The sequence below is a fragment of the Nyctibius grandis genome, chromosome 29 (assembly GCF_013368605.1).
Source record: "Nyctibius grandis isolate bNycGra1 chromosome 29, bNycGra1.pri, whole genome shotgun sequence".
NCBI classification, from domain to species: domain Eukaryota; kingdom Metazoa; phylum Chordata; class Aves; order Nyctibiiformes; family Nyctibiidae; genus Nyctibius; species Nyctibius grandis.
In genome coordinates, this window is record NC_090686.1 from 3,074,397 (window position 1) to 3,100,085 (window position 25,689).

At 43.6% G+C, this 25,689-nt stretch overlaps 2 protein-coding genes across 3 annotated transcripts in view; one reads left to right on the forward strand and one right to left on the reverse strand.

The window, feature by feature from the left end:
* The window catches only part of ATG7 (autophagy related 7), a 371,865-nt gene that overhangs the window by 119,768 nt on the left and 226,408 nt on the right, over window positions 1-25,689 (forward strand). The window lies entirely within an intron of this gene.
* VGLL4 (vestigial like family member 4) overlaps window positions 5,778-25,689 on the reverse strand; it is an 87,234-nt gene continuing 67,322 nt past the window's right edge. For both annotated transcript variants that reach the window (XM_068420027.1, XM_068420026.1), the window contains 3 exons: window positions 13,749-13,971; window positions 10,498-10,618; window positions 5,778-8,609 (listed from right to left, as the gene is read on the reverse strand). In XM_068420027.1, the coding sequence (XP_068276128.1) occupies window positions 8,341-8,609; window positions 10,498-10,618; window positions 13,749-13,971 (613 nt within the window). In that variant the 3' untranslated portion in view covers window positions 5,778-8,340. The remainder of the gene's footprint in view (window positions 8,610-10,497; window positions 10,619-13,748; window positions 13,972-25,689) is intronic.

Here is a 25,689-nt window from a genome sequence, read left to right on the forward strand (position 1 = left end):
GTCATAGCTTGGCTCCCGTTACAGACTGCTTTTGTAAGCCTGGCAACAACAAAAGCGGTATTTTTTTTGTTGTGAGGAAATCCGTTCTTGCCATGAAAATCTTTAAAACGAGAGCCCTAGAATCCCACCACGTTCTGTGTGGTGGTGGCTTTGCAGGACTTGGGGTTTTCTGCATTTCCCCCCCACACCCCAAAAGCTCAACATTCGAGCTAAGGACATGACATTGCATAGACTAGGGAAGCTGAAGGCTAAATTAGCAGACGCGTGAAATGACAGAGGAGTGGTTCAAACCAAGGATCTCTGAAATAGTACCTGTTAGTCAACACCTATAGTGCAGTCTTTAAAAGTTTAAGTGCATCTTACATTTGTATGGTTGATCATTCTGAACCCTGTTCTTAGCCTCCGTTCAGACAGCCCCGTCTTTATGACAATAAAGAAAATGTCTTGAGCACTCTTATATGTTATTTTCCTCTAGAATAGCTAATTCTGCTCTCCTGATATATCATCAAGGCTTTCTCAAAGCAAAAAGTAAATTATGTACATATGTATGCCTGCGTTTCAGGGGACAAAATGAGAATACTGCTTACTTTTGAAGGAAAAAGTTCACTGGTTTCAGTTGTTACTTTACTAAATTGACCCGGCAGGTTAAGAAATGACTTCTTTTAATCTTGATTTTCAAATTCCTAGGGGAGGTATGAGAACCACCCGGAAGGGCAGACTTACAAACAAGTGATGAAAGGTTACCACTAAGATAAAAAAGACCTTCACAAGAGAGGATGACTTTATTTTTAGCAACTCTAAATAATGAGAAGAAATTATCATCATCTTCAATTAGATTTCTGTTCCAGTTAATTTCCTTCCAGCATTTTCCTTGGTAGGGGAAGTCAGATTGGTGGCAGGAGGTTTTCACCCGGGGTCTTTTTCTTGCCTATTTGCATCATGTCCTTGTTTGTAATCATTTCTGAGAGCAGCCTGCTTACTTCAGGTTGTTGGCGCTGTGAAGAGCTGGCTGGTGAGGCTGGCTGGCACCTCTGGGCAGCGCGTGAGGGAGCAGAGGGTTTCCTCATGCGCAATGAGATGTGTGTTCCTCGGAGGCGGCCTCTCCGCGGGCTGCCACGGCTCCGCTCCCCGTGTCCCGGCTGCGAGACGGGAAGCCGGGGTGATGTCGATGACTGCTTGTGTGTCACGAGGTAAGACCTAATTTAAAGTTTTCTTAACTCTACAGTTCTGTTACTTTGGTTTTACTTTCAAAACAGATGTGCTTATATCAGTATATAAACCAGAACAAGCTCTAGCAGTCAGATCAGTGTCAGTAACTATTAATGCCATGAGAAAATGTTTGATGAATAAAAGTAACATTGAGTTAAATAAAGGTATGTCAGGGAAAGTAAAAGGCCTTTGGTGCTGCTGTAAACCCCAGAACAACGCTGTGTTACCTGTGGTACTGTTTGAATACGTGTGTTTTCTTCTGAAGAAGTTAAAAGTCTGAGATTTTCTGTAGCCTTAGCAGGAGCCCAAGAACTTATCACTTGGAAGGAAAAGGAAAAGCCCTTGCTTTAACCCCTGAGCATTGTTCATTCTTTCCATTATTTTCATCCCAACTTCCCCCTCAAATAAAAAAAAAAAAAGTTTAGGATCCTGCAGTGGATCAGGGAAGAGCAAGTTTAGGTTTAGGCTGAGAACTTTTTTTTTAAAACTAGTTGAAGCTTTTTTTTTTCTGTAAGAAAAAGAAATCTTGTATTTTTTATACCTAATAACAATTGCAGTGGTATGTCATGTGTGTACTTTAACACCCAAGCCACATGTCATTAATCCAAGACCCCCGTTATTTCAATATTTCAGGAAGCAGGAGATCTGAGCTTTGTGTTTTCCGGGATTAAAAAAGGAGCGTTGATTCCCCCATGACTAGCAGGACGCTCTCAGAAGTACGCTGCTTGCACAGGATTTGCCCAAACTGAGCAAACAGTTTTAAGATAAGCAGCTTTTTGACGTTAAACGTAGCAGGCATGTGGCTGACCCAGCTTCATGTTGACAGACGCCTTTGTGACTGTCTTTGTGATGGAGAGAAGACAGATGTTCTCCTTGGCATTTAAAAGGCTGCTGCTTAGCAAAATGAAATGTAAAATTAGAGCGAACAGTGCAACAGTGAACAGTGTCACTGGCTAGCCTACACGTGAAACCAGACTGAGAGAGTCTCATGTCAGTGTAATGGAGTGTGTTCTGACTGAAGTCAGTAACTGCTTTGTCATGATTTAAAAGTAGCCCGTAGAAAAAGAACTTCTGTTTTTTCCAAGTCTGTCAACATATAAAAGCATGTCAGTCTGAGTCGCCATGTATGACTAATCCCATGCCAGCCATTCTTAACAGAGAGGCATGTCAATCGAGTCAGTGATACAGCAATTAGCAGCTGTAAACCCCTAAGTTAGCGCATTGTGCGCTGATGAATCGGGCTCCTGATTGTGCCACAAAGGAAAATATGATAATTTCCTATGTCACGTTCCTTCGGGATGCTGTTGTCAGATGGGGAGGGAGGCTGCCTTCAGGGTGACGCTGCCAGCACCAGAGGCAGGAGCAGCACAGGAGGAGCTTGTACTGGGAACAGCCTGGCGTTCTGGCGCGGGTCCCGCTGGCTGTCTCTCAGGGTGTGTAGTCGGTCTCATTCAGAGGGGGTGGATCTGCAGAGCTGCTGCTCGTTTCTCTTTGAGGTGTGTGGTGTCCACGTTAAGCATAAACGGCGTATGGAGACTTCAACGATAGTCCGAGTGGAGCTGCTGGTTCCCTGCGTGGATGCTGCCGTGCTGGCCCAGCGAGAGCTGTGCGTTTAAGGCAATATTCACTGGTGTGGAAGTTCTTGAGGAGAGGGAAAACCCTGTGAGTGAAGCTCAGGAATATTGAGCGTGTCAGCCAAGAGGCCAAGCGCGGTGCCCAAGGTGGTGATGTTTCCCTGTCAGCCCCGGGAGAGTGTGCAGGGCCTGCAGAGGGGTCCCGCTCGCTGGAACGTGCCTTTGTGTCTTTGTGGGTTTCTCTACATGTGAGGATCAGATTTGCTGAGCAGAATTACGTAGGAAAATTGGAAACTTTTCTGCAAATAAAAATCAAACCTGATGCCAAGCTCACTAGTTATTCTGGAGTAAACATGGACACACACCTGATTAGAATTGTTTTGTGGAAGACCAAAGACTTAGGAAATCAAATTGTAGTTCTGAAATAAAAGCTCCAGAGCTCTGGGGAAGATTCCTAGCTCGTGCAAGGTGCTCCTCCTACCATTTTCAAGTCAGATAAAATGTACCAGGAGCAGATTTGTCCTTGGTGTTTTAATTAAAGTTTAGTTTATTGTCTTGCAGTTTAACCTGATTTTGCAGTGGCTGTTCTACACTGGACTTAGGCTTCTTCTGCAGCTTTCTTTCAGCCTGAGTTATTAAGACACTCGAGTTTGCTGTAAACTATCAAATGTGTCAGAGAAAATCTGAAATTAGAGAACTGGAGAAAGAAGTGGTGTCTGTGGCTTTAGATCAAGGATGAAATGAGTTGCTCTCCCCTTCCCTTTTCTACAGAAACGACTGCTCAGTGACGGTGTCTCCCTGGGACAGTGGTTGGGCAGGATTAGCCCTGAATGCACCCAGGAACTTCGCTACAGTCAAGAAGGTTTTCAGACTGAAGGGCGCGTACTGCAGTGGTTGTATTTCTGGTTTTGCCATATGTGTAGAAGTAAGTAACATCTACCCAGAGGTCTGCTGGGCTCTTTCAAGGCTGTTCCACAGAGAGGGGCAGAATGTTCCCATTGAAGGAGAGGTTAAAAAATTATTTAGTTATTAAATTGGTACACTTTCTGTCATGGGCCCTTCAGGGATAAAGCGTGTTTCAACACACAGCCCAGCCCAGCTGTGTGCGAAGGGAAGAGAGCTGGAGACCCTGCGTGTAACGTACTTGGCTCTGTAGCCACGCCGGATGACATGGGAGCTTTTGTACACCAGGGAGATGCAGACTGGTTTCTTATTTCGCTGCTCCTCAAGAAGGATCTAAAGATAGTGGTGAATGTTCCCCTCAGCCAACATGTGTGTGCGTGTGCCAGCTCTGGTGAGTAGAGCTCTTTCTTACACAAATAACATCTAAAATACCTCTGATGTGTTATGCCAGGGTATCACATTAAGCAACATGACGTACTGGCACGGTCTTTGGACACTGGAGAAGTCTTCCTTCATGCAGCCATTGTGGAGCACCGATTTTGTAACGTAAGTAGTTAGTACAGCGTAAGCAGTGAGTTCTCCTAACTCTGCTGTTGCACAAAGGCTTCTAACCAAGGCTGAAAGACAATTTTACATCTTTTCTCTGTTGAGTGACTTGGCCTCTGAGGAACTGCTGGATTCATTCCCACCCCCCAGCTAGCTCCCCTGTGCCCCTCTGGGAGCATTCGGCCCAGCTGCACTCACAGTTCAGCTCCTGCTTGGGAAGCAGCTCCTGAGCTGCTAGTACCGGGTGAGCAAGTGAGCAGCCACGCTGCCTGTGTACCTACAGACCATGATATATGCCTGTTGTACCACTATTGTGTCACGCCATCACGCTCTAGCTATCTCACCTCTGTATAGATTTGGATATAAAGCTCATTTTCACAACTAAAGCAGCTTGAAATACATAGGAAGTGTATTCAGGAGATGGCACTCACTGAACTATGCAGGATGATCCAAACTCAGTCCCTAGTGTATTTGTGATGTCAGGTCTGTTCTTTAAAATTAAAATTCTGGTTTCAATTCAATTAGCAAAAATAATGGGGAGGGGCTGAGATTACAAACGCAGAGCTGGAAGTTACCTTTAGTTTAGCCCACAGGAAAAGATAAGCCATTGCAAATCGTACTTAATAATAACATGACATGTGTGTGTCTACAGTCCTGTTTTTTGAGGCCACGGTGCTACCCTTTTGTGCAGAATTACTGATTGCTGCTAATTAGAAAAATCATGTGGTAGGAAAAAAAGGACTGTGTTTTTCCTTTTACCATGTAGAAAATAGAACAGTTTATAAGCTACTGACCTGAAAGATAGCACTGCTGCTGGTCCTGTTTCATGCAGTCCCCAAACTGTTGACGCAGGGATGACTTTTTCCTAAGAGGAAACCAGCCCCCTTCAGAAAGCAGACTGCGAGGCGTGCGAGGCTTGTTGTCGTTGGCCTCCCTCCCAAAAGCTCTTAAAGCATGTATTTAGGCTGCTTTCCACGGGTATTTAGAGAGGGATGTTTTTCAGATGTGTTAAACTAATCATTCTTGCTGTGTTCTCATGGCATCTCCCACACCCCAAAACAGCCCCTTACTTTAACAGTGTACACGCATCTCATGCCTGCTTTGTTTTCCAAACCATTTCTTATACACCTCTTACACTACAGTAACTTGTATCTCCCTCTTTTCAGGGGTTCCTTTGTTAATTTTGGAGACATCTCTACTACATTCAGAGTTGAAACTCCCCTGAAGGCTCCTGCCTGGTTCACTGAACTTTCTCAAGATCAGGTAATTAGAACACTTGTTTTTAAGGATTAACCATCTCCTGTCGAATGAAGGGAATGATCCTCCATTGAAACGCTGCTCACCCCAGGCACGAGAGCAGGGATGGCTACGCTGGAAATACGGCTGTCATCTTTAGGGAGTAATTTCTGGTCTCTAGATCAAACTTGAAGAAGTTCAGGGACAAAACAAAATGAAAGTGAAGATCTTGGTCTTTTCATAAACAAACAGCACAGAAATGCTCCACTAGCTGCTGTTTTCCAATACAGAAGAGTATGTACACACCTGTGATTTAAGAGCACTTTATTGTTCTTTAAGGCTACTTTTAAGTACAAAAAAAAAAAGATGGCCTGCCAAACCTTTTTTTTTCCCAGGTGAAACAAGGCCACACGAGAATGGTATATTACAGATTTACAAACACAGAGAGAATCTTTCCAACTGAACTGTAGATAACCCGGCTCTGCGAAGAAACTTCACCACGTCTCCTGATGGTGAGTTCAGTTTAGTTTCCTTCCACCTCCCCCCACCCCTTTGGCTTTCGTGACATTACTGTGTCTAGGATAGGTTCTACTGGACATAGCACATTAAATCTTTATTGCCCTCAAATCCATTTACCTATCTCAGATAAGTAAATGTAACCTTGTAAAACAGCTATTATTGAAAATATTAGCTTTAAAAACATTATCTTATTTGTGTTTACAAAGAAATATAGGAGTCACATTTTCCACAGAGTCCATCTACAGTATTAGTATTTCCCGTTATACTGCTCAGTAGCCTGTAGCAATAACAAACTAGTGGCTATTAATGCTAATGCAGTGTTCTCTTAGAATAACTGTGTTCCTGCACTTTTACTGTATTACAGACAAATCTACAACAAAAAAAAAGATCAACTTTTTTCTCCAAACAAAAAAATGAATGATTACAATAAAGGAAAGGGAAAAATTAAATAGCTACATATCATTAACAAATTAATTGTTCCTCAAAAAATACCTACAAATTTCTCTGTACATTCTTTACGCACAGCGTAACGATGGTCTTAAAGTTACCTATATAAAAAAGTGTTCTTTAACAATCTTCCTACAGAGAGTAGGGTACTGAATGCCAAAGCGAGTAAGCGTTGACTACCCAGTAAGATGGTAGTGAAATGTGTAAAACTGGGGGCTTAAGTGTGGGTTTTTTTTTTTTAATTTTTTGAAAGAAAATTGAGCAGCCACCTTCTCAACAAGAGTAAGAGCCAATCTCCCGATCTCTTTCTACCCTGCACCTTTTCCAAATTAAATAGCTTAACTTTAAAAAAAAAAAAACAACAAACATAAAATAAAAGCCACAATGGACCCAATACTGTAACATAGTCCATAATACATCACGTGTAGTTCATCTTCCAACTAGTTCTAACTTTCTACACTGAACCAATCGTTTCAGGTAACCCAGTATAAAAAACAAGCCCTAGTTGCAACTGTACTGGGAAGATGGAATGTTTGGGGGAGAGCAGTTACACTTAACAAGAAGAAGAGAAGCTCGCAGTACTAGCACAGCTGTGGTTTTATGCCTGCCTCTATTGCCTAATTTCTAGTTAGTAGCTATTAATATAGCAAATGATAATAAATGCAGTAATACCTGTATAAAGTCTTCTACTGGAGGAATGTATGCTGCAACTTGGCATAGGTTTATGAATAAGCTTAAAAAAAATTAAAGATCATATTTCACAAACTGTAACAATCTGTTGTCCAGCCAAGATACGTAACGGTAGCAGTTTCTGCAGCTAGTTTAAAGGTGGATTACACAGACTTAGTTTTAGGAAGCAAATTCCTGCTGAGCAGACAGTGCTGCAGACAGAAACACTTACTCAGTCATGCGCAAAGCTATAGCATCCTGTACCACGCATCAGCTATCGCTACACCGCGTCACCCGAGGCCTGTCCTGAGGCTGTCCTCCTTTGCTGGCTGCGACTAAAGTGAATATCAAATACAAATATCATAGAGTACAACTGTACCAGCAGTAAGTATATCTAGGATTGTTACTGACAAAAATAAACTAATTCTGAAGAAAAGCTAATAAGTATTATGATTCTTACTGTCTATACATTAATAGATACCAGCTATTTTTCATAACACATGCATCGGTAAGCACTATGGAACCCTCCGACCTCAGCTCTAGTCTAACAAACTGCAGTGTTTAGGAAAAAATGCCCGTGTTCTGTAAATTATGCAGTCCAGTTGCAAGCACTAAGCACCTGAAATCTAAAGAGAGAAAGACCTATAACCTGTATGAGACTTCCCCTTCCAAAGCTGTTTTGCTTGAAGAAAAATCAAACTGATCGAAATGTCATCCTTAAACCCTTTTTTTCAGCAGTTTGCCCTCAAAATATTAGCATCTTCCAGAAAGTTGCTACGCAACTTCAGTCCTCCTCCAATAGTGCAAATCATACATGACAGTTCTTTTCAAGTATATACATACAAAATTACTTCACAGAGGGAAAAAAAAAAAAAGGCAACGTAAGCAAACCAGACAAATTCTAGTCTCAAGAAGCTAATAAAAGCAAAAAGCGTTTGGGTCAACCAACTAAGTGTCATGGCTTTTGTGGATTAGCGTGCATTATTTTTTTTTAAGGGGCAGCAGATTTGCATCAGAGGTTTCTTTGGTAATTGAGGCAGGAAAAAAGGATGCTACATCAGATGAATCTTTATGAAATAGTTCCTGCTATCGTCTTTAAGGGCACCCTTTTACAAATAAAAAGTGAGTACACAAAAAACATGTGTTGAAAACTAATCTCCCCTCCCCCAAGACTATTTTAAGCACTGTTCAAAGCTCAGTCAAACCATGCAAATTCACAAGCGTCACGGTCCTCTCCTCAGGAGACTACAGAGGGCGAGTGATTATGATTGACCATGTGAGAGGAAGGGGAAGACTGGCCCCGCCGTGAAGCAGACTCGGGACTGCTCGAGACTCCGTCCTTCGCAGCTTTGATCTGAAGCCATGTATCCCCCAGTGCTTTGGCGAAGTGGTCATCAACCGACCCTGTGATGGACACGGAGTTGGCCACTGGCTCAGGCTCCTTGTAATTCTTGCCAAGGCTCCGGCGGAAGTGCTCTTCCACCACCGGGTCACAGGCAGCGGTAGCTGGATGGGGAAAGGAGGCAGAAGATGGGTTATTTCAGTGCAGAATCCTGGCACCAAGTAGTGGATTCAGAACCTGTTATTTTCTCCCATTTTCCTACCATCTCAGCATAAAGCCAGACTTCCTTAGAGAACTGGTAGTGAATGGGGCAGGGAAGAAGAGGGAGGGAGTTAAAATGAAAAAAAAAAAAAAGTAATAAATGGAGTTAAACATTTTTGCATTTCTGTGACCTGCACCAGGTGAGCAGTTTGTGTATAACTATAGTTCTCCCTTAGGCTTGTAACAGCTACAGCTCTGATTCTGTGGAAACCTTCTCCCAAAACAATCACACAGAACTTATATTTAGGCTTAAATAGAATTAAAGATGAACACAGTTCTTCAAAATCAGCTCCCAAGCCTGCTGCTACCAGTCAGATGGGAGGAGACCTCATTCTGAGTTACAGCACGCCAAAAGCTGCTTCCAGGGTTTCATCTTGCTTTACATGCTAGTGCGAGGAGCCAGGCAGAAAACTAAATGAATCGTTACCTCTGCAGCATGAAAATGGTGTAATACTATTAGAAGAGGAACAAAGAGCCTTCAAAGACAGGTTTTGAACAATAATAGCAATAATTCCTCAGATGAGGATGAGAAAGTTGCAGTTTTCAATTTAGAAACAGTATCTGTGTGTCTAAATGAGATTGATCTTTCACAAAAACTTAAACCAGTCGGGATCTGTGCCGCTATCCTTCGTGCTACAGAAGGGCTGGACTGATCCTAAAATACATGTGAGTGTCCTGCACAAAGACCTCTCCAAGTGACAAGTATTTTCTGCAAACAGGTACAGCTCTTCTCAAGCCCACCTAAATGCAGCTGGGGTCTCGCCGAAGCAGCTCTCCCTAGACAAGTAACAGCAGCTTTCTAGAAAACTTCCAGCATGAAGATCTCTAAGTACTGACTTCTCTGCAAGTGTAATACAGCCTCCAGGGTCTCACCTCAGCTTCTTGTTCCAGTTTTCAACAATACACTGATTTTTCTTTTTTTAAAATATATTATAATTATAATAATCATCATCATCATCATCTTCTTATGGACTTTTCGGTTCCTACCTACATCCTACCAGTGTTGTTACATTGACACTCTCTGGTGATGAAGCCTCCCTGCCAGGGACTTTCGGGAACGCTGTGTGTTAAAACTATGCCTCAGCAGGTATATGGCCTGAAATGGAAGTGCTGTGTTCTCCCCTGCTCACACAGGGAGAGAAAGCGAAGAGAAACCCCCCCAAGGTTTCCCAGCAAGTACTGCATGAAAAGACTTCATGAAGAGTACTAATTGCACAGAAGGTAGAAAGCTAAAGCTCCCTGCTTGGGTTGCTATAGCAACTGCCCTCCAAAGCTTTTTGTGCTACCCATGCAGAGAAAGGTGGAGGGGATGTGCTTTGGGAGAGTATTTGTATCTGCAGGAAAAGATTTTCGTGACTGGAGCTGAATCATAAGTCTACTGACTACTGAAAGACCAGGGAAACTACAGCTCCTAAAATAAGAGCCTGGTTGGATCTGCTGGCCCTGTCTGCTGTTTGTCACTTGGACTAAAATACACATAATGACTTATTTGTCTGTGTGGGGTGTTTGGTTTTTTAAAGCAGCTTTTCAAAACAAGAAAAAAGAACACCTCTCTCTCCCTACTTTTGAAATGGTGCTTTCTACCGTGGCACGGGGCCAATGGTTAGAAAGCCTGCAGAGGGGCTCGGTGCTAGCATGTCTTGGGGCGGACGGGATACAAAGAGGTGTCTGTTGTTTCACCTCCTTTCAGTCCTGTCAATACATCACTGCCTCCACAGTTAAGGGTCGTGAGACCATTTTGTTCTCCTCGGATTCTACTCAGGCAGTTCAGAGTGTGGGCACGTAACTTACTGCTAGAGGGTCTCCTGTAGGCAGGCATGGCGGAGCCGCAGCCGCTGTGAGCGATGGGGCAGTGGGAGAGGTTGCAGTTGCGGTTGTTCGCAGAAGCACAAGTGATTACGGAGGGACGGTTCTAACAGGGAGAAAAAAGAAAACTGTCACTAAGGCAATTAGCCAAAGCCATATCAGCAGCAGTTCATTGCATCATCACTTGAGATGTACAAACACTGAACCGAATCCTGGCAGTGAAATAACCCATAAGCTATCTGATTCAATAAAGCATATTAAACCCCAAAATATTCAGCTGTTATTTCTTTGTCTGATTAAAAAAAAACCCACATTGCATTTCCATAATGGTTCTTATTTAAGTGGCCAGCAGCCATACAGAAAAAAGGCAGTATAAAAGCAAATCATTAAAAGCATTAAAGTGATTTTACAGTGACTGTGTCAACTTCACGGGCATTACATATGCAGAACATCTGCAGAACAATGTCAACACAGCAAATACTTGTTTCACTCTATGTCCACATACCCTTGTGATGCCAGCACTCGGAAGGGCTTTACAAATTTTACAGGTATTTGCCTTCTTAGTGTCAACCAGGTTTTGATGGCATCATTTTTCATTCAGCAGTTCAGTTTTCCTAGCCTAATTCTGCACGCCGTACTTCAGCCACAAAGCAATGAGCCCATAAGAGGTAAAATTTGACAAGCTCCTGAGCGAGGCTTGACCGCAAGTACTTGCCCGTCGTAATTCGTCTGCCTTTCTAGCACTACTGAATAACCATCAGCCTTTTGCATTCTCAGCACATGCAATTCCCCAAGATGTCTATTCACACAAGCTTCATTCCACAAGGTGTGCTTTGTACAAGGGCTAAACACAAAACACTCTTCTGAGGGCTGGTCAGGCTGTAAATGGTACATTGGAACAAGGCCTTAGGAAAAGAAATACCCCAGTTTCCCCAGGCAGCTGAAGGGAGAGAGCATGGGTATTGGACTAGTTCTGCTTGGCGTTCTTGGTATATTTTATGATGCAAGGAATCTGTTTTGCTATACTCAATGCAAGTTAATTGTCTAGTGTCCAACACATTAACAGAATTGAGCTAATTAACACAGTTCTAATTTCTTGCCCATTTTACAAATCAGTGCAGCAAACGCACAAAAATCACTGCTTTACCTACCACCATACAAAGTCAGCGAGGAAAGAACCAGTTTTCATTGTTATTTACTTTTTTTTTACTTTGCTGTCAGCACAGTTAGGGATAAAAGTGAATTCTTTGATTTTTCTGTAAGCAGTTCACATGTGGAAGTTATTTTCTTTTTTTTTTTTATAGGGGCCAAGATTTTGTGCATCTAGGAAGCGGTTTTTGAGATGTGTATAAATGCTTAGCTCTTCTGAAAATTATTTTAGGTATGCAAGAGGTGGGAAGTAGAGAGAGGTAATAAAAAGCTTGTCTCAAGCATGCATGTAGCAACACCACAAAGGCTCTGAGAGGCAGGGTAAGGCATCTCACTGAATCCCCTGGTACAGGTCTGTGAGTACAGGTGCACCGAGCAGACTGTACATATTTATATGAAAATATTGAGATAAGCTGAGAATTTAGTAACAGCGACTGCAGCAGCTGAATAACCCTACGCTGCCTAAATAAGAAGGTATTTTTTTCCCACCTCTTTATTAGAAACAGAGGATGAAATCCCATTCAACATGTTAAGGTTAAAAAAGAAACCCACACCAAACCAAAACAACACATTCTCAAACCAGGGTTTCTTATATTCAGTACACTTTTTTCTTCGTGTGATTTCTGCTCTGGGCTCTTAGCAAAGCCTTAGCTCAACATCCTATTTTCCCAAGAAAACAGACTGTAATCTAGCTCAAAATGTCAAAGATAACAAAAGAGAGAGGAATCTGGTCATGGGCACCAGGACTCGGCCCAAGTCAAACGCAGAACAGAGGAGTGTCAGTGGTGTCAGCTGCTGCGCTGGGACGCAGCGGTAACGCTATCAAAGGGCACTGGTGTCGTCAGTGGAAGCCGGTCCCTTCCTCCTCTGTCATCACCAAACGCCGAGAGCAAAGAGGAGCCGTTCTGCACAGAACAATAACCCTGCGATCCGCGTGCCAGATGATGCAAGCTATCAGCAACACCAGTGTAAAGCGAGGCGTTTTGGCACGGCAGAACGTAAAAGGCTAGTGTACATAGCCAACCACCGTGCAGATCTACGCGGCAGATGGAAAGTGCATGGCTCCAGTGAAAAAAAGCTTCCAGACATTGCATAGGAGAGATCCCAACCTCTGAAAGATCATCCACTCCAAGTGTTTACCCTTTGGAGGGCAGGGGAGGAAGCAAGGAAGGAAGGAGGAGCCTGGGTACATGGGCCAGCTTAATTTCTCAACACTACAGCTCATCACAACTCAGTTCTCTTGCTTTGTCTCTCCACTTGCGAGAGGGATAAAAGTGAGGCTGACATGTAAGAAAACTTAAGTGTATAAACTGCACAGGGGTGGCTCATCTTCAGCAGTTGTGAAGGAAAACAAATCCAATGTACAAGACAGCAAGCCAAAACCCAACCAACCAGCCAGAACCAAATCAAACCGGGAAAAACCCAAACCACTCCAGCATATGGAAATAAACCAGAAAAATAATCAAAAATCATTGCTTTAGAAAGTCATTACGAAATAGTGATACAACATTGCTCTGAACACCACAGTGAATGCTTCTGGCTGGCTAAAACGACTAAGGTCATTCCAGCTTCTTTCACCTGGAAAACTCAGTGCAAAATTCTCCTTTATGCCCTTTCTGTCCTGCACCTCTCCTTCAGCAGGCACGGCAGGAGAGAGCCGGGACAGAGGGGAGGGGAGCACGCACTGACTGCCCAGAGGAGCACAGATGAACACCCTCTTTACCTGTGAACTGCATCAGTCATTGCCGAGCAGGTACTGGAGCCTCGCTCCCCCACAGAGCAACTCCGAGTTTGCATTCCCAATTAGAATACATGCATTCACAAACTTAGCAAAGCACCAGAAAAAGCAGGGAGGCTAAGAAATCTGTGACAGATACCTTCAAACATTGGCAATTTATTCACAGTAAACACACTGAGCTGTAACATTCATTGTGCATTTTTTTAAAGTACATTTTGTCTGAAGAATAGTATCGCCTACCTATTGTAACTCACGATACGTTCTGCTTACATCTGGAAAATCCTCATTGTGTCTACAGCAAGGATTCCTACAATCACCCAGAGTTTCTTGTCAACCCAGAAGCCAGTACCTGCTGCCGTTCCACAGACGTCAGTGTAGGTGTGATGCCAACTGTTCGGGTTGCATCCATGCTGTTTTTGGTCAGTGCTAGAGGTTGATCCATGGTCAAGCTTGGGATTGAGGCGTACATGTGGTTGGCATGAAGGCTCATTGTCGGGGCAGCAGCCCTCTCTATAGGGCTGCGACTCCTCTCTCTGTGCTCCTTCCGATAGTCTCCATTGGCAGTCTTGTTTCTAATACATGAAAGAAAAAAGGTCAAAGGACTTAGTGTTGTTACAAGCTATAGTGAGGTGTGCAACATTAAATCCCTTTAAGAAACACGAGGCAATGCATTTTGCTTGGTCGTGAGTAGGGGTATAGAATCCCTCAGTGAGGGACCCCTGGTCTATCCAGCCACCTCCCTGCAGACCTAAGCCCATGATTCACATTCACAAGCTCTGGCAACTAACGTTTTTCTTCAGCCTAAAACTTTTAGCCTCGACAGCATCCCGTGGCAATGGGTTCCACGGTTTAAACTACGTGCTTCGTTAAGTACCTTTTCTTCCCAAGCTCCTTTTGTTTCTTTTCAACCTGAAGCCTAATGGCTTGGTCTGCTGTTGCCCTACTTCTTGTATTAGGAGAGAGAGAAAGCCATCGCTCCCTGCTTCTCATCCTCGTGCCACTCCTGAGTTTATCTCTGTTAACACCCTTTTTTCTCCAGGGTACTACTTTCTTCAAATAAAAACTGTTCCCATGCCTTAGTCATCCCCGTAGCCCCTCTCGTGTAAGAGCCAGAACAGCTGTAACCTTTCTTGAGATGAGGGTCCAGATCTCTGCTGTACTGAGGAACAGGACCTTTGCTGAGCTCATCACAAGCCTTCAGTGCTATTCTTCAGCTTGCTCAAGAGTCACCTGGTTGTACAGAAACCTGCTATCGCTGCCTGAATCAAAACCCAGCTCATTTATCATGGTACAAGCTAGGGTTAATATGATACCAGGCAACCAGTGCCTTGAGAACCTCTCTATGCCAAATTCCCCTGACACACTGAGGAGGGAAGAGCCAACAGAATAACACTACAATTTGTAATCGTTCAGATCCCGCCCCCCCCCCCGCCTATTGCTTGTCCCTTTTAACTAATTACAAATTAGTAGTTGCAGATTAGCAGAATCGACCATAAAATCCAGCCTTTAAGGTTTCACAGCTGGTGCTCAAGATGTTCTCCGAAAATCACGTGTTTCTGGAATCCTCCTTTACAGGCCAGGTTTAGACGCAGTAAAGCAGCGCACAAACCACCAGGAAATACATTCTCCCAGCGCTACATCTCCGTCTCCTGCCAGCTCTGGGCCCATTTCAATTCCCAAGGCTGCTCTGCCGTATCAGCATTCAGAAGAAAGACGTTTAGAATTGCAGTGCTCTGAGCTAATGACTGGTGCAAATGGGTGACTTAATGGCAGCACAACAGGCTCTATATTTAAAGTACAGTAGCCTCCTCTTGAGTTACAGCCCTGAGACAGCTACTGAGCACAACAAACTAATCCTTCACCACCCCGTAGGAAGCAAGCGTGGAACTTCATAAATAGTACGGCCTTTGCAGGCTGTTTTTGTACCTGGACAAGAGCCATTAGATAGCCTGGGAAATAACAACATGAAAAGACGCGGCTGAAGTCATTGTTCAAGTGATAAAGGCAACGCTGTGTGGGGATGGCTCCTTCTTGCTGCAGTGCAGTATCTTGGGCGGCAAAGCACAATCTTACTTTTCAACTAAGTATTATGTGGTCTACTACAATTTAAATAACCATTTGGAGGCTGCAAAACCACACACAGCTCCAGCAGATTCCTACTTTTCACTGCCTCAAAGAAAAAAAATCATCCCTGTTCAGAATGATTATATTTTATTTTAATAAGCACAGGCTGATTTTCAAAGGAAAAACTTTGTTTCCTCCACTAAAAATACTTGCAAAGGGAAACCAAAAATGTAGCTACACCAGTTGTTTGGGTTTTTTTTCTTAGAACTGGGATTTCAACCACTCAGTGCTGCATTCACGGGGAGGTGGGGCTCTCAAGTGACCAGTGATGAACAAACCCACTGAAATTCCCAAGCAACAGAAATTTTCCATTTTACACAACAGCACCTATTTCACTCATCCTCACTTTAAACAAAAAGTCACAGCCCTAAATATTGGTGAACTGGCAGTTTTGATGCCAAAAAAAAAAAAAACCCAAACAAAACCAAAAAGCCCCCGAAACTTTTCTGCAAAGATTTTTGGAAGAAGGGACCAAGAAACTGGGAACTGGGATCAGCCCAAGGCCAGGAAGCCTGGCACAGCGGGCAGACCTTCCCTAAAGATACCTCAAATTATTGCGTTATGTCAGCAATCTCAGCAGCCACGCCCCAGCCCTTTCTGTCCGCAAATAATTGCCTCTTCCTAAATTAGAACAACTCCTCTTCCGGGCAGGGAACAGTTTATACGCCACTCCTCAAAAGTCCTCTCCTCGATTCATCTGCCTTCACCTATATAGTCTTAGCAAAAAATGAAAAATACCTGAAGCTTCTACTTCCACATCAGATATTCTTTTCTGAGTCCAGCTGAAAATTTTACAGCACCATGGGGAACAGTAACTTGATAGTTCTGCCCTTGTGAAAATGTACCAACACTTCTGAGTCCCTCCTGTTTAAATATAAATAGCAAATCCTACAGATACCTGACTCCACTTGTAAAACAATTGTACATAAAATTATGCAGAGTATTCATCAATTCACATTATTAAATAGTTTTAAACATAACTTTAAAAAATAATTTTCTATTAGAAACTGAATGTTATGATTTTTTATTATTATTATTGAGAGAAGACATTCTTGTTTCGATATTAGATGCTTTGTCTGAAGGGGCAATCAAAATCGCATGTGTTTGAAGATAATTACATTTCACTGAAGCGAATTAGCTTTAAAAATTCCACATGCACTGAACAAGTACAGAGACGCACCTCTTAGTTCAAACATAAGGGCAGAAAATTACAAAGAAGGATTTTTGACCATGTTTGAAAAAAAAAAACCCCTTAAAAATACATACTACAAATAAATCCAGCTGTCCAAACAGCTGTACCATCCCCCAGCTCCGCTGTGTCTTCAAAGTCAGCACATGTAACTCTGGGCTGCATCGCCAGCAGCGAAGATGCCAGTGCCACTCCTCTGGCTTAAAAAACAGCCAGCACGTAACGTCGGTGAGAACCTGAGCGATGGACACGATTACATCAGCCATGCCCAGCACCCCCACTTCCCTCTAACAGAGGCAGTCGAGCTACTTGCAGGTTTATTTTAGCAGAATTATACAACCTTAAATTCATTTCTCCAACACTTACTTGAAAAACAGACATTGTTTTCCCTGTTTCTCCCCAATGAATCATAGCCGAGGCTCCAGCCCTTACCAAGCATCATGTGCTCAGATGGATGTCATACCAAAACCACACACATCCTGACCGTTAGCTCAAAGTCTGCTTCACTTTGGTTCTAAATACTGCTTGTTAATTGGAAGCACTGTCTCAGCCCTCCTCAGGCACCAGTTCAAAGGTAGCTCAAATGCATTGTTCTTCATATTTTTTCTGTTGTACAACCTTTGAAGGGGGCTGTTCTGTTCGCTGGCACAGTGTGGCAGTAATTCACACTCATCCTACGGGAACAGACGAGCTCTGCCAGCTGCTTCAGGAAAAGGGAAAAAAAAAGAGGCCCACCGAAGGGGACAGCCTCGCTCGCGCTCACTTCCAGCCTGCAGATCCTTAAGGAACAGATGCCAAAAGCATTACTGTACCTCCAAGTGAAGAAATCACAGACGTTTCACACTCCCTTTGGCAGAAACGGAGCTCTAACTTGAAATGGTTGTACTGTAGGAGAGTGTTTCACTTGCAGAAAGAGCAAGTATCCACTTACAGGGCTTTTTAATTATCACGTAAGATGTTTTTCTTTATACAAACACAATGTGTAACATTGCTTATGAGTAAACTTCCATTTGTGTAACCTAATTCAAATACAATTTTAATATTTCCAGCATCTTTATAATACTTGTTTTCTAACATCTTTTACTGTATTTATTCCACAAACTCTTAAGTCTGAAAGAGGACAGCTGCTTTTGTTTAAGACTACTTAAGGATTTGTAATCCACTGATATAAAACATCTTCTCCACATGATGGGGATCATTTCCTGCAAAAGTATCTACTTGCATACATTAATTCTGTGGTGGGCAAACAAGACTTTAAGGTGATATTTCAAAATACAATGATACATATCCAGAGGGAAAAATTCTAAGTGTTCCTTACTCAGAATTTTTTAAGCAATCCAAAGTCACTAAAAAAACCCAAACAAAACCCAAAAGTATTAGCAGTTTGCTCTTTGAGTGTCAGCCAATTATCTGAAGTATTCATAACACGAAAAAATACTCCGAACAGCCCAACACACTCTTCAAACCACATCTACTCTGAATGACTGCCACCTAAACACAGAACCCTTTCTCATCCCATTTCATTAGCTTTACACTTCCCTGTTTCTTTGAGGAGCCTTCTCCCTTTATGGCTTAGGACTCCATCCCAGAACGCTTTCAAGTAGGCAACTCTTGCAAGAGATTATTGGTTTTGCAAGAATCACTTCTGCCACAGACCCTGGACATGCGATTAGGTTTCCTGAGGAAGATCCCGAATGCCCCCCCTTTTTGTCATGGCTGTTACTGAACAGTCTTTGTACAGTCTATTCCCCCCCGCAGGAAAAGCTTTGGGACAAACTAAAGATCCTGTTCAGACCAACGCACGGATAAAACCAACTACTGAACTTCCACCACCACCCTTCCCAAAGCAGCACTGCAGCAGCTACGGCTCCTGCTCTGGGTCTGGAGGACCCCAGACCAGCAGTTTGCTAGCCGGCTGGCTACAAAGTGCTTCTTGAGCCCAGGTCTGCAGCTGGCAAATCCCCCACGTCTTCCCCCCTTCCAGCACGGCTACCAAGGCAGGAAGCGGTGGCTAAGGCTTCACTTCCCACCGCGGGCTAGAAACAACTCAGCAAAGGCACCAGGATGTTAAGCACTGCCTCAAAGCTGCTCCAGCCACCAATAATTGAACAATAATTAAATTCCTCTTCCCCAAAAAAAAGCTTTGGTTCTTTCAGATTTTTCAACTAGAGCATCAGGCCCAGTTTGGAGAATTAAGCATCGTATTCACAGTCACATGTACGCATGCACCAACCACACCTATTTTTCCTCGCTCTCTCTAGTCAGAATTCTGCAGTTCCTTCCCTTAAAAAATTTCAATTCACAAAAATTTGTTTTCAGCTTGGTGCTACAGCCAATGGAAAGACCTTTGAAATGAGAAGTCAAAATAAAACCATTGAAAACATACTAACAAGAAATAGGATAATCCTACATATAAATGAACATAGGTCAGACTTCCTATATTTATCCTCACCAAAACAAGATTTTCAGAGATAAAATCTTGGATCAGATAGCTACTTGCAGATGTCATCAAGCAGGAGAACAGATTTCACAGTAAAAGAAATACATTTATAATAAGCTATGAAATGCATGAAGGAGTGTCCCATGACTGCCTGCACCAAGCACAAGTACTCAGCTACCGAAGAGCTTCCCTGGCTTAGTGCGCACAAAGATGAAAGAATGCGAGAGAACCGCATGATGTAAGACCTTAGTCAGAAGCCAAACCCACAGAACTGAAATCTAAATCTAATGTACAGTAAAATCAATTAACACAATCTCAGATCCTACTTATTTTTCTCACAGGATTTTTTTTAAAATGCTTGGCCATCTTTGCTCCAACACTCCCAGGACTGTATTAAAGGGCAGCACTGGTTGCTTTATAACGGCACTCACTCATTCCATCCGTAAATAAAACTGTGGGATTTATTAAATGAAAAGTTATGTCACTGCTGGAATACATGCATACATGTACAACCCAGAAATGATGACAAAGTTACCTTACTGCAATAGGTACAGACTGCAGGTTACCTGTAATTCAACTTTAAAAAAAAAAAAAAAAAAAAAAAGGAAAAAAACCTTTACCCCAGAACCTCTGCTCACCCACTAATTGCTCTGCTCTGCACTTCCACTGCCTGCTCACTCCACTCCAAACCTCCTGCACTTAGGTTCTCTTTGTGTGCTACACCTGATGGCTCGTTTTAAAGCACCGTAATTTTTTAAGAGGTTTTATGTGAGGCCATACCCAAGATGTAAACAACAAAATTTTAACATATAATAAATATCTGGGAAAATTCTAAAATGGTGAGTGATCTCATTAACTCTGCTGAGATACTGTACATATAAATTAGCCTGTTAGGAAAATTAAATAAATTTTTTTTAAAAATCACTAATGGCTCAAAAAGTGGAGCTAGACCAAATAGAAAGTTCCAGCATTTCAGTATTACCACAGTAACAAGTGTCTAGGTGTAAGATATTGCAGTAATTATAAGAAGCTTCCTAAAATGCACATTGATTCCTGGAGCATAAACATAAGCCCATTTCATCTCTTCAAAGTTTTGTTTAACTGTATCTAGGTGGAAACCAACAGCTGAGTACAACTGCCATCGGCTCTGACTTGGTTTTCAAGGATTGAGGACAAAAAATATGCAGCCTCCTGCCAATGGCATTAGCCAAAGAGGAGAAACTTTCTGGTCTAACCTGCAATGCAGTGCCACTGCCTCCCCCGTTCTAACTGCTGCCTCACAGCCCGCCAGAGGAACAGCACATTTCTTGGAAAGGAGACAGGAGAAGTAACCAAACCTTTCAGGTTTATCTGATTCAGCCACCTCTCCGTAACTCTCTTCAAAGAACAACAGTGGCTCCAGTTGCCTTTGAAAAACTTGCACAACACACTAGAAAAATGTGTAAGTGAAGAACTATTTCTGCCGACTGTGAAGACCAAAAGACAGAAGATGTGAGCATTGCAGAAGCTGAAAAAGGCTCTGCAGGGGATATGGTCTGTCTTTAGAAGGTGCTGCTACTACATGACAGGGAGCACTGGTTTTGGAAGATAGTTTCAGTAAAACTGCAAAATCAGACGTATCAGTGCACACCAGAAACCCAATCCTACGGTTGTCAGTCAGGACCCAGAGCTAAGGCTTCATTTCTAGCTCAAAAGTAAAGTATACAGAAGTCAACACAGTATCTGGGTGCTTGAAGGCACAATAATCTGAGAGAGTCAAATGAAGCCAGTGAAATAGAGCAGAGCCAGTGTTCACATCGGGCTGCTGCATACATTGGGACAAACCCAACATGATCTAGAAAGGCAAGTCACCACTGGAATGGAAACTAACAGTACCCGTGCAGAAGTCTGAACTGTTTCAAGTCCATAAGCCACTTTGAATTGCTTGGAGGAGAAAAATCATCCAGAAAAGCAAATGATAAAAAATGAGGTTAAAGGGACACTCCAAACATTCCCTAAAATTTCTAACATGCAGGAAGGAAAATCTGACAGTATAAGGCAAGAGCAAAGAAGCCTCCATGAAAACAGCCAGAAGGTCAGAGGGGTTCCTGGAAAGATTCAGAGGCAGCTACAAAATGATGAGTTTGTACCCAACTGCAGTGCCCACCCAAACACCTCTGGCAGGCATTTCCTCTTTATGTTCTACCAATTCATGCGTTGGGTCATGTGCAGCTTTTACAGTTCAGCCATGTTAACATCCGTTTGAAGTCAAACTTGGCACGTGCAACAACCCTTTTATACTGAGTCACTGGAAAGTACTGTAAAAACTATTTATGATCACACAGTGAAAACTAAGGGCCAACGTCAGGAGAAAGCTTGCATGTAAAATACACACAGCAGTGGGTCACGTCCTAGTGCAACAAGGTCAGCCACATACATGGGTGCTCGGTATTGCCAGGGCACATCAGCCTGCTCTGCAGGCTCTGGGAAAACTTGGTGGTGTTCAAACTCGGAGGTGAAACTGTGCAGAACTGTTAGAGGAAATAAAAAAATTGCAGTTACATTTTCTTACAGTATTTTCTGGGTTGTTCCTTACAATGTTTTCTACTTTTTTATTTGGAAAAAATACTTTGATTCATCACTTAATGCCTGTCATGGAAGTATTTTTGTAAAAGGGGGTACCAGCTTAAGTCAATCTATGAACGCTAAATTCTCACAAGTTTATGGGATTTTATTTAGTTCAATCACCTAAATGACTGCATCAGGTAGAATCTTAATGGCAGAGGAGCACATTAATTATTATCTTCAAATAGATGACGTGGGAAGTAAAAGGTATCAACAACATGAGAATGGCAAGTTCATGTAGCAAGAGCTTTAACAACACAAGCCAGTCTCTGAAAATAAGGTCACAGTGCTGGAATTAACTGTGTCAAATTGTCAGGAGACGGATTATAGAACATTCTTTTCCAACTTCAATGGTTCTTATGAGAAAGAAGGAAAAGTGCCTGGATCATTAAAGCTTACAGATTGTGGTCTCTATCCATCAGATACACAATGTAGCATTAGCTGATGTGAAGCAAGAGAAGCTGAGAAAGTACATTAATTCACTTTCAGACAGAAATTTCAACAATTTTCAAAAAAAAACCGGGCTTTAGACATTTAGACTGAGAACAGTATTCAAATAACTGGGTTTAAGAAATGAGATTTTTTTCATGGGCTGTTTTATAAGATAAATAAACATTTCATTAAAAGTTTATTGACACTGCTTGTAATTGCTAATAAAATCTGAATTACTGAAACCTCTAGAAGTGCTATAGATACAGTTATATTTTGCACAACTGTTTGTACCAACAAAATAAAATAATTCCTTTGAAAAGCCAGTAACCAAACCGCCCACAGGAGCAGCAGTGTTTGAAAGGCCACTTCTGCAGCTGAGGCGCCCACGTTAACCATCCAATTCTACAGTCAGCGGTATCCTCTCACACAAACTTCTGGTTTAAAGGAGACTTTAGTTAGAAAAGCAAATCACAAGCAAAAATGTCTGGGGTTTTTATTTCCTCCCTTTCTAAAGGGTTGATTTGCGAACACTAGAAGTTACTGATGAAAAATGTCACAAAAAGAATGACGAAGCATCATTCCTTACACTCGGAGAGCAGGAGGCAGCCATGTCCGCACAGCTCACACACATATGCTGCAAACAGCTTTGACAGACGAGGGCTTCAAAGGCCGGACTCCGACAGGAACGCACGAATCGGCCTTAACTCGACTGTAATGTGCGACTCCTCGACCATTCACAGTAAGCGTGCATCTGTGCCACATGAAAGGCTACACGCAGCAGTAATTAAGAGTGTGCTGAGACTTCTCCCCAGATGTTTTGGGAAGTTTTTCTCATGGCTTACCAAACTCAGCCCCCCTCCCCTCTCCTTTCCGATCAGGTACCGTGCACCCACGTCAGCGCCGTGAAGCCCGTGAAATCCAGCTCCCTGCGTATGCAGGCCCGCGGGTACAAGCAGCCGACACGTGCTCTGCTTTCTATGTTCACATTCCACTGCATTTTAGGAACAATATTTACATTGTGAATGAGAAATCTTGGAGAGCTGCTGAGCTGCAGGGCTTGTTTACAGCGTTCGCAGAGTTATGTCAGAAATGTAAAGGACAACTCGATTTCAACCAAGCGCTACAGACACGGGATCGGCTTCAGCCACCGCCACGGCAGCGACAACGCTCTCCGCTGGGAGAAGCGCTAGAACCGCTGAGGGTGAAACCTTCAGGCTTCAACGGCGGCAAAGCCCCCTCATCCCCCCGTCATTTTCTGTCAGGACAAATCCTCAACGCACACCACACACACCCCCCCGGGGGCTCCGCGGCTGCGGAGGGGCTGCGCGGCCCCGCCCTGGCCGCCTCAGGGCCGAGGGAGGCAGCGCAGGGCCCGGTACCCGCCTCGGGCTGAGCGGGGCCCGGGCCGGGCAGGCGGCCGCCGCCTCCCCCCGCCCGGGGCCTCACCGCCTTGGCGAGCGGCTGCGGCCCTCAGCGCGGCCCCCGCCGCCTCGTCGCGGTAAGAGTCCCCGCGCCGCCCGGCCCCAGCCCGGCGCCGCCCGCCTGCCCAGGCGGGAAGCGGCCCGGGGGGCGGAAAGGTGGCGGGACACGACAGGAGATTAATCAGCTTCCTCCCCCTCATCGTTTTTGGGGACTCATTCGCGTGACCCGCAATACTGCCGCCCCTCTGTCTCCTCACGCTCCGCTTCAGACCGCGTACCAAACCCGGGGAGAGCGGGGCACACGCTGGCTGCCCATCGGGGCACCTGAGACCTAACGCTGGCCACGGCTGGCTGGGAATAGCCAGAGGGCCACCTTCCACCTTCCAGCGGTGAGAAACGATGCCGTTTGCTCCGAGTCAGCACTCAGCCGTTCTGCAGGAATGAGTTAAAGCCAGCTCGCGTGTTTTCATACCGGATTACAGCGTGAGGGAAAATGAAAGGAGCCTGTGCAGTCCAGAGCTTTCAGTCTGGGGAAAAAAATGTACTTATTCAACTAGAAATTAATGTAGTATTTTATTCCAAATCTTGCCCTTACAGAGTCACTGTCTATAGCAACCGTGTCCATAACATTCCAATTCTCAAGAGCGCAACTTTCTAGTAAATGGTACATCTGTCAAACTGCAGGAAACATCTGGGAAAATGGTTAAATAAGAAATGCGATTAAACCTTTGTTTCCATACGGCTAGGATATACATCTAGAACATGTCTGTAAATGTTACGGGTTCTTTCCTTGTCTCTTGCCTGGCTATCAGACTCCTGGATTGGTGCTGAATTTCACCCCAGTGTAGATATATGATAATTTATGCAATGTAAGATTTCCCTTTAACGAAAATGAGGAACAGCCCCTTGGACAAAAGGCCAACACAGGGGCGGAAGGGATCCGTGTTGTGTTCTGGTGTGCAGAGGCCTCCTTGTCACCTCCAGTAAGAGGGTGATCCCTTCTGTCCGTGCTGGCACCTCTGCACAGTGATGGCACAGCTTCGTGCCTCACAAGGCAGCCTGGAGCCTTAACCTCCTAGGGAAGCGTTACGCTCCTTTACAAGAGAAGGAAAATGGAAGGGGAGAACAGTATATATCCAAGCAGGATTCTGGAGCTAGCTAACAAACCCCTTCTGTTTGCAAGTGGAGACACCTGAACTAACAGTGCCTGATTTTTCAAGTACATATACCCAGGTCTGGACAGATCAGGTCTTTCTGCGAAGGACTGATAAGCTACCAATCAATTTTTAGCCCTGAAACTGTTCATAACAAGCACTTCACATGTGCTTGGCTACACCCTCCTGAACTGAAAGGGACCTGAGGACTTTCTGAAATTCCCCCTTGGATAAGAACTTCAGCAAAACTCGGTGTTAAATACTGACTCCGATACATGAGCTCTTTCAAGTCTGCCTCTGAAGGTTCCATTTAATGGACGTTTGTTGGAAACAATTTAAGAGTAATTTTGTGTAGTGCGTGATCTCCATTAATAAATACAAAAATATATCTGATTGATTTGGTCCATCATTCAAGCAACGCATACAAGAAATGAAAAAAATTAGGAAAAGCAGTTTGAAACCTGCTTTGTACTCCTTTGTCCACTGTAATCAACAAGAGCCACATTGTAACAGTTCCCCTGGCAGCACAGAGGATTTGGCTTCAACAGGACTGCTTTGAAAACACCAGGTTAATCCTAAAATACTTCAAAGGCATATTCATGCAAGAGAACTGAGTGAAGAAGCCTGCAAGCAAATGAGAGACATTTGGGTGTTCCAAGTTGTGTCTGTTGGGGTTTTTTTTTTCCAATTCCGATTTGTCGCAATAAAGTGACAGTGTAAACATATTTCCTAATACCACATGAAGTTTGGAACCAAAAAAGCAGCGGTTAGCAGGAAAGAACTTTTCTGAAAACTCCCATGCTACCTCTGCAACCCAGCTCCAAATCTTTTCAAGCCCTGCTTGGAGCTGGAGCCAGCCTTCACCGCAACAGGGACCCGATCTTCTGCAGAACATTTCCACCCTGCATTCTCAGACAGGGTCAGGG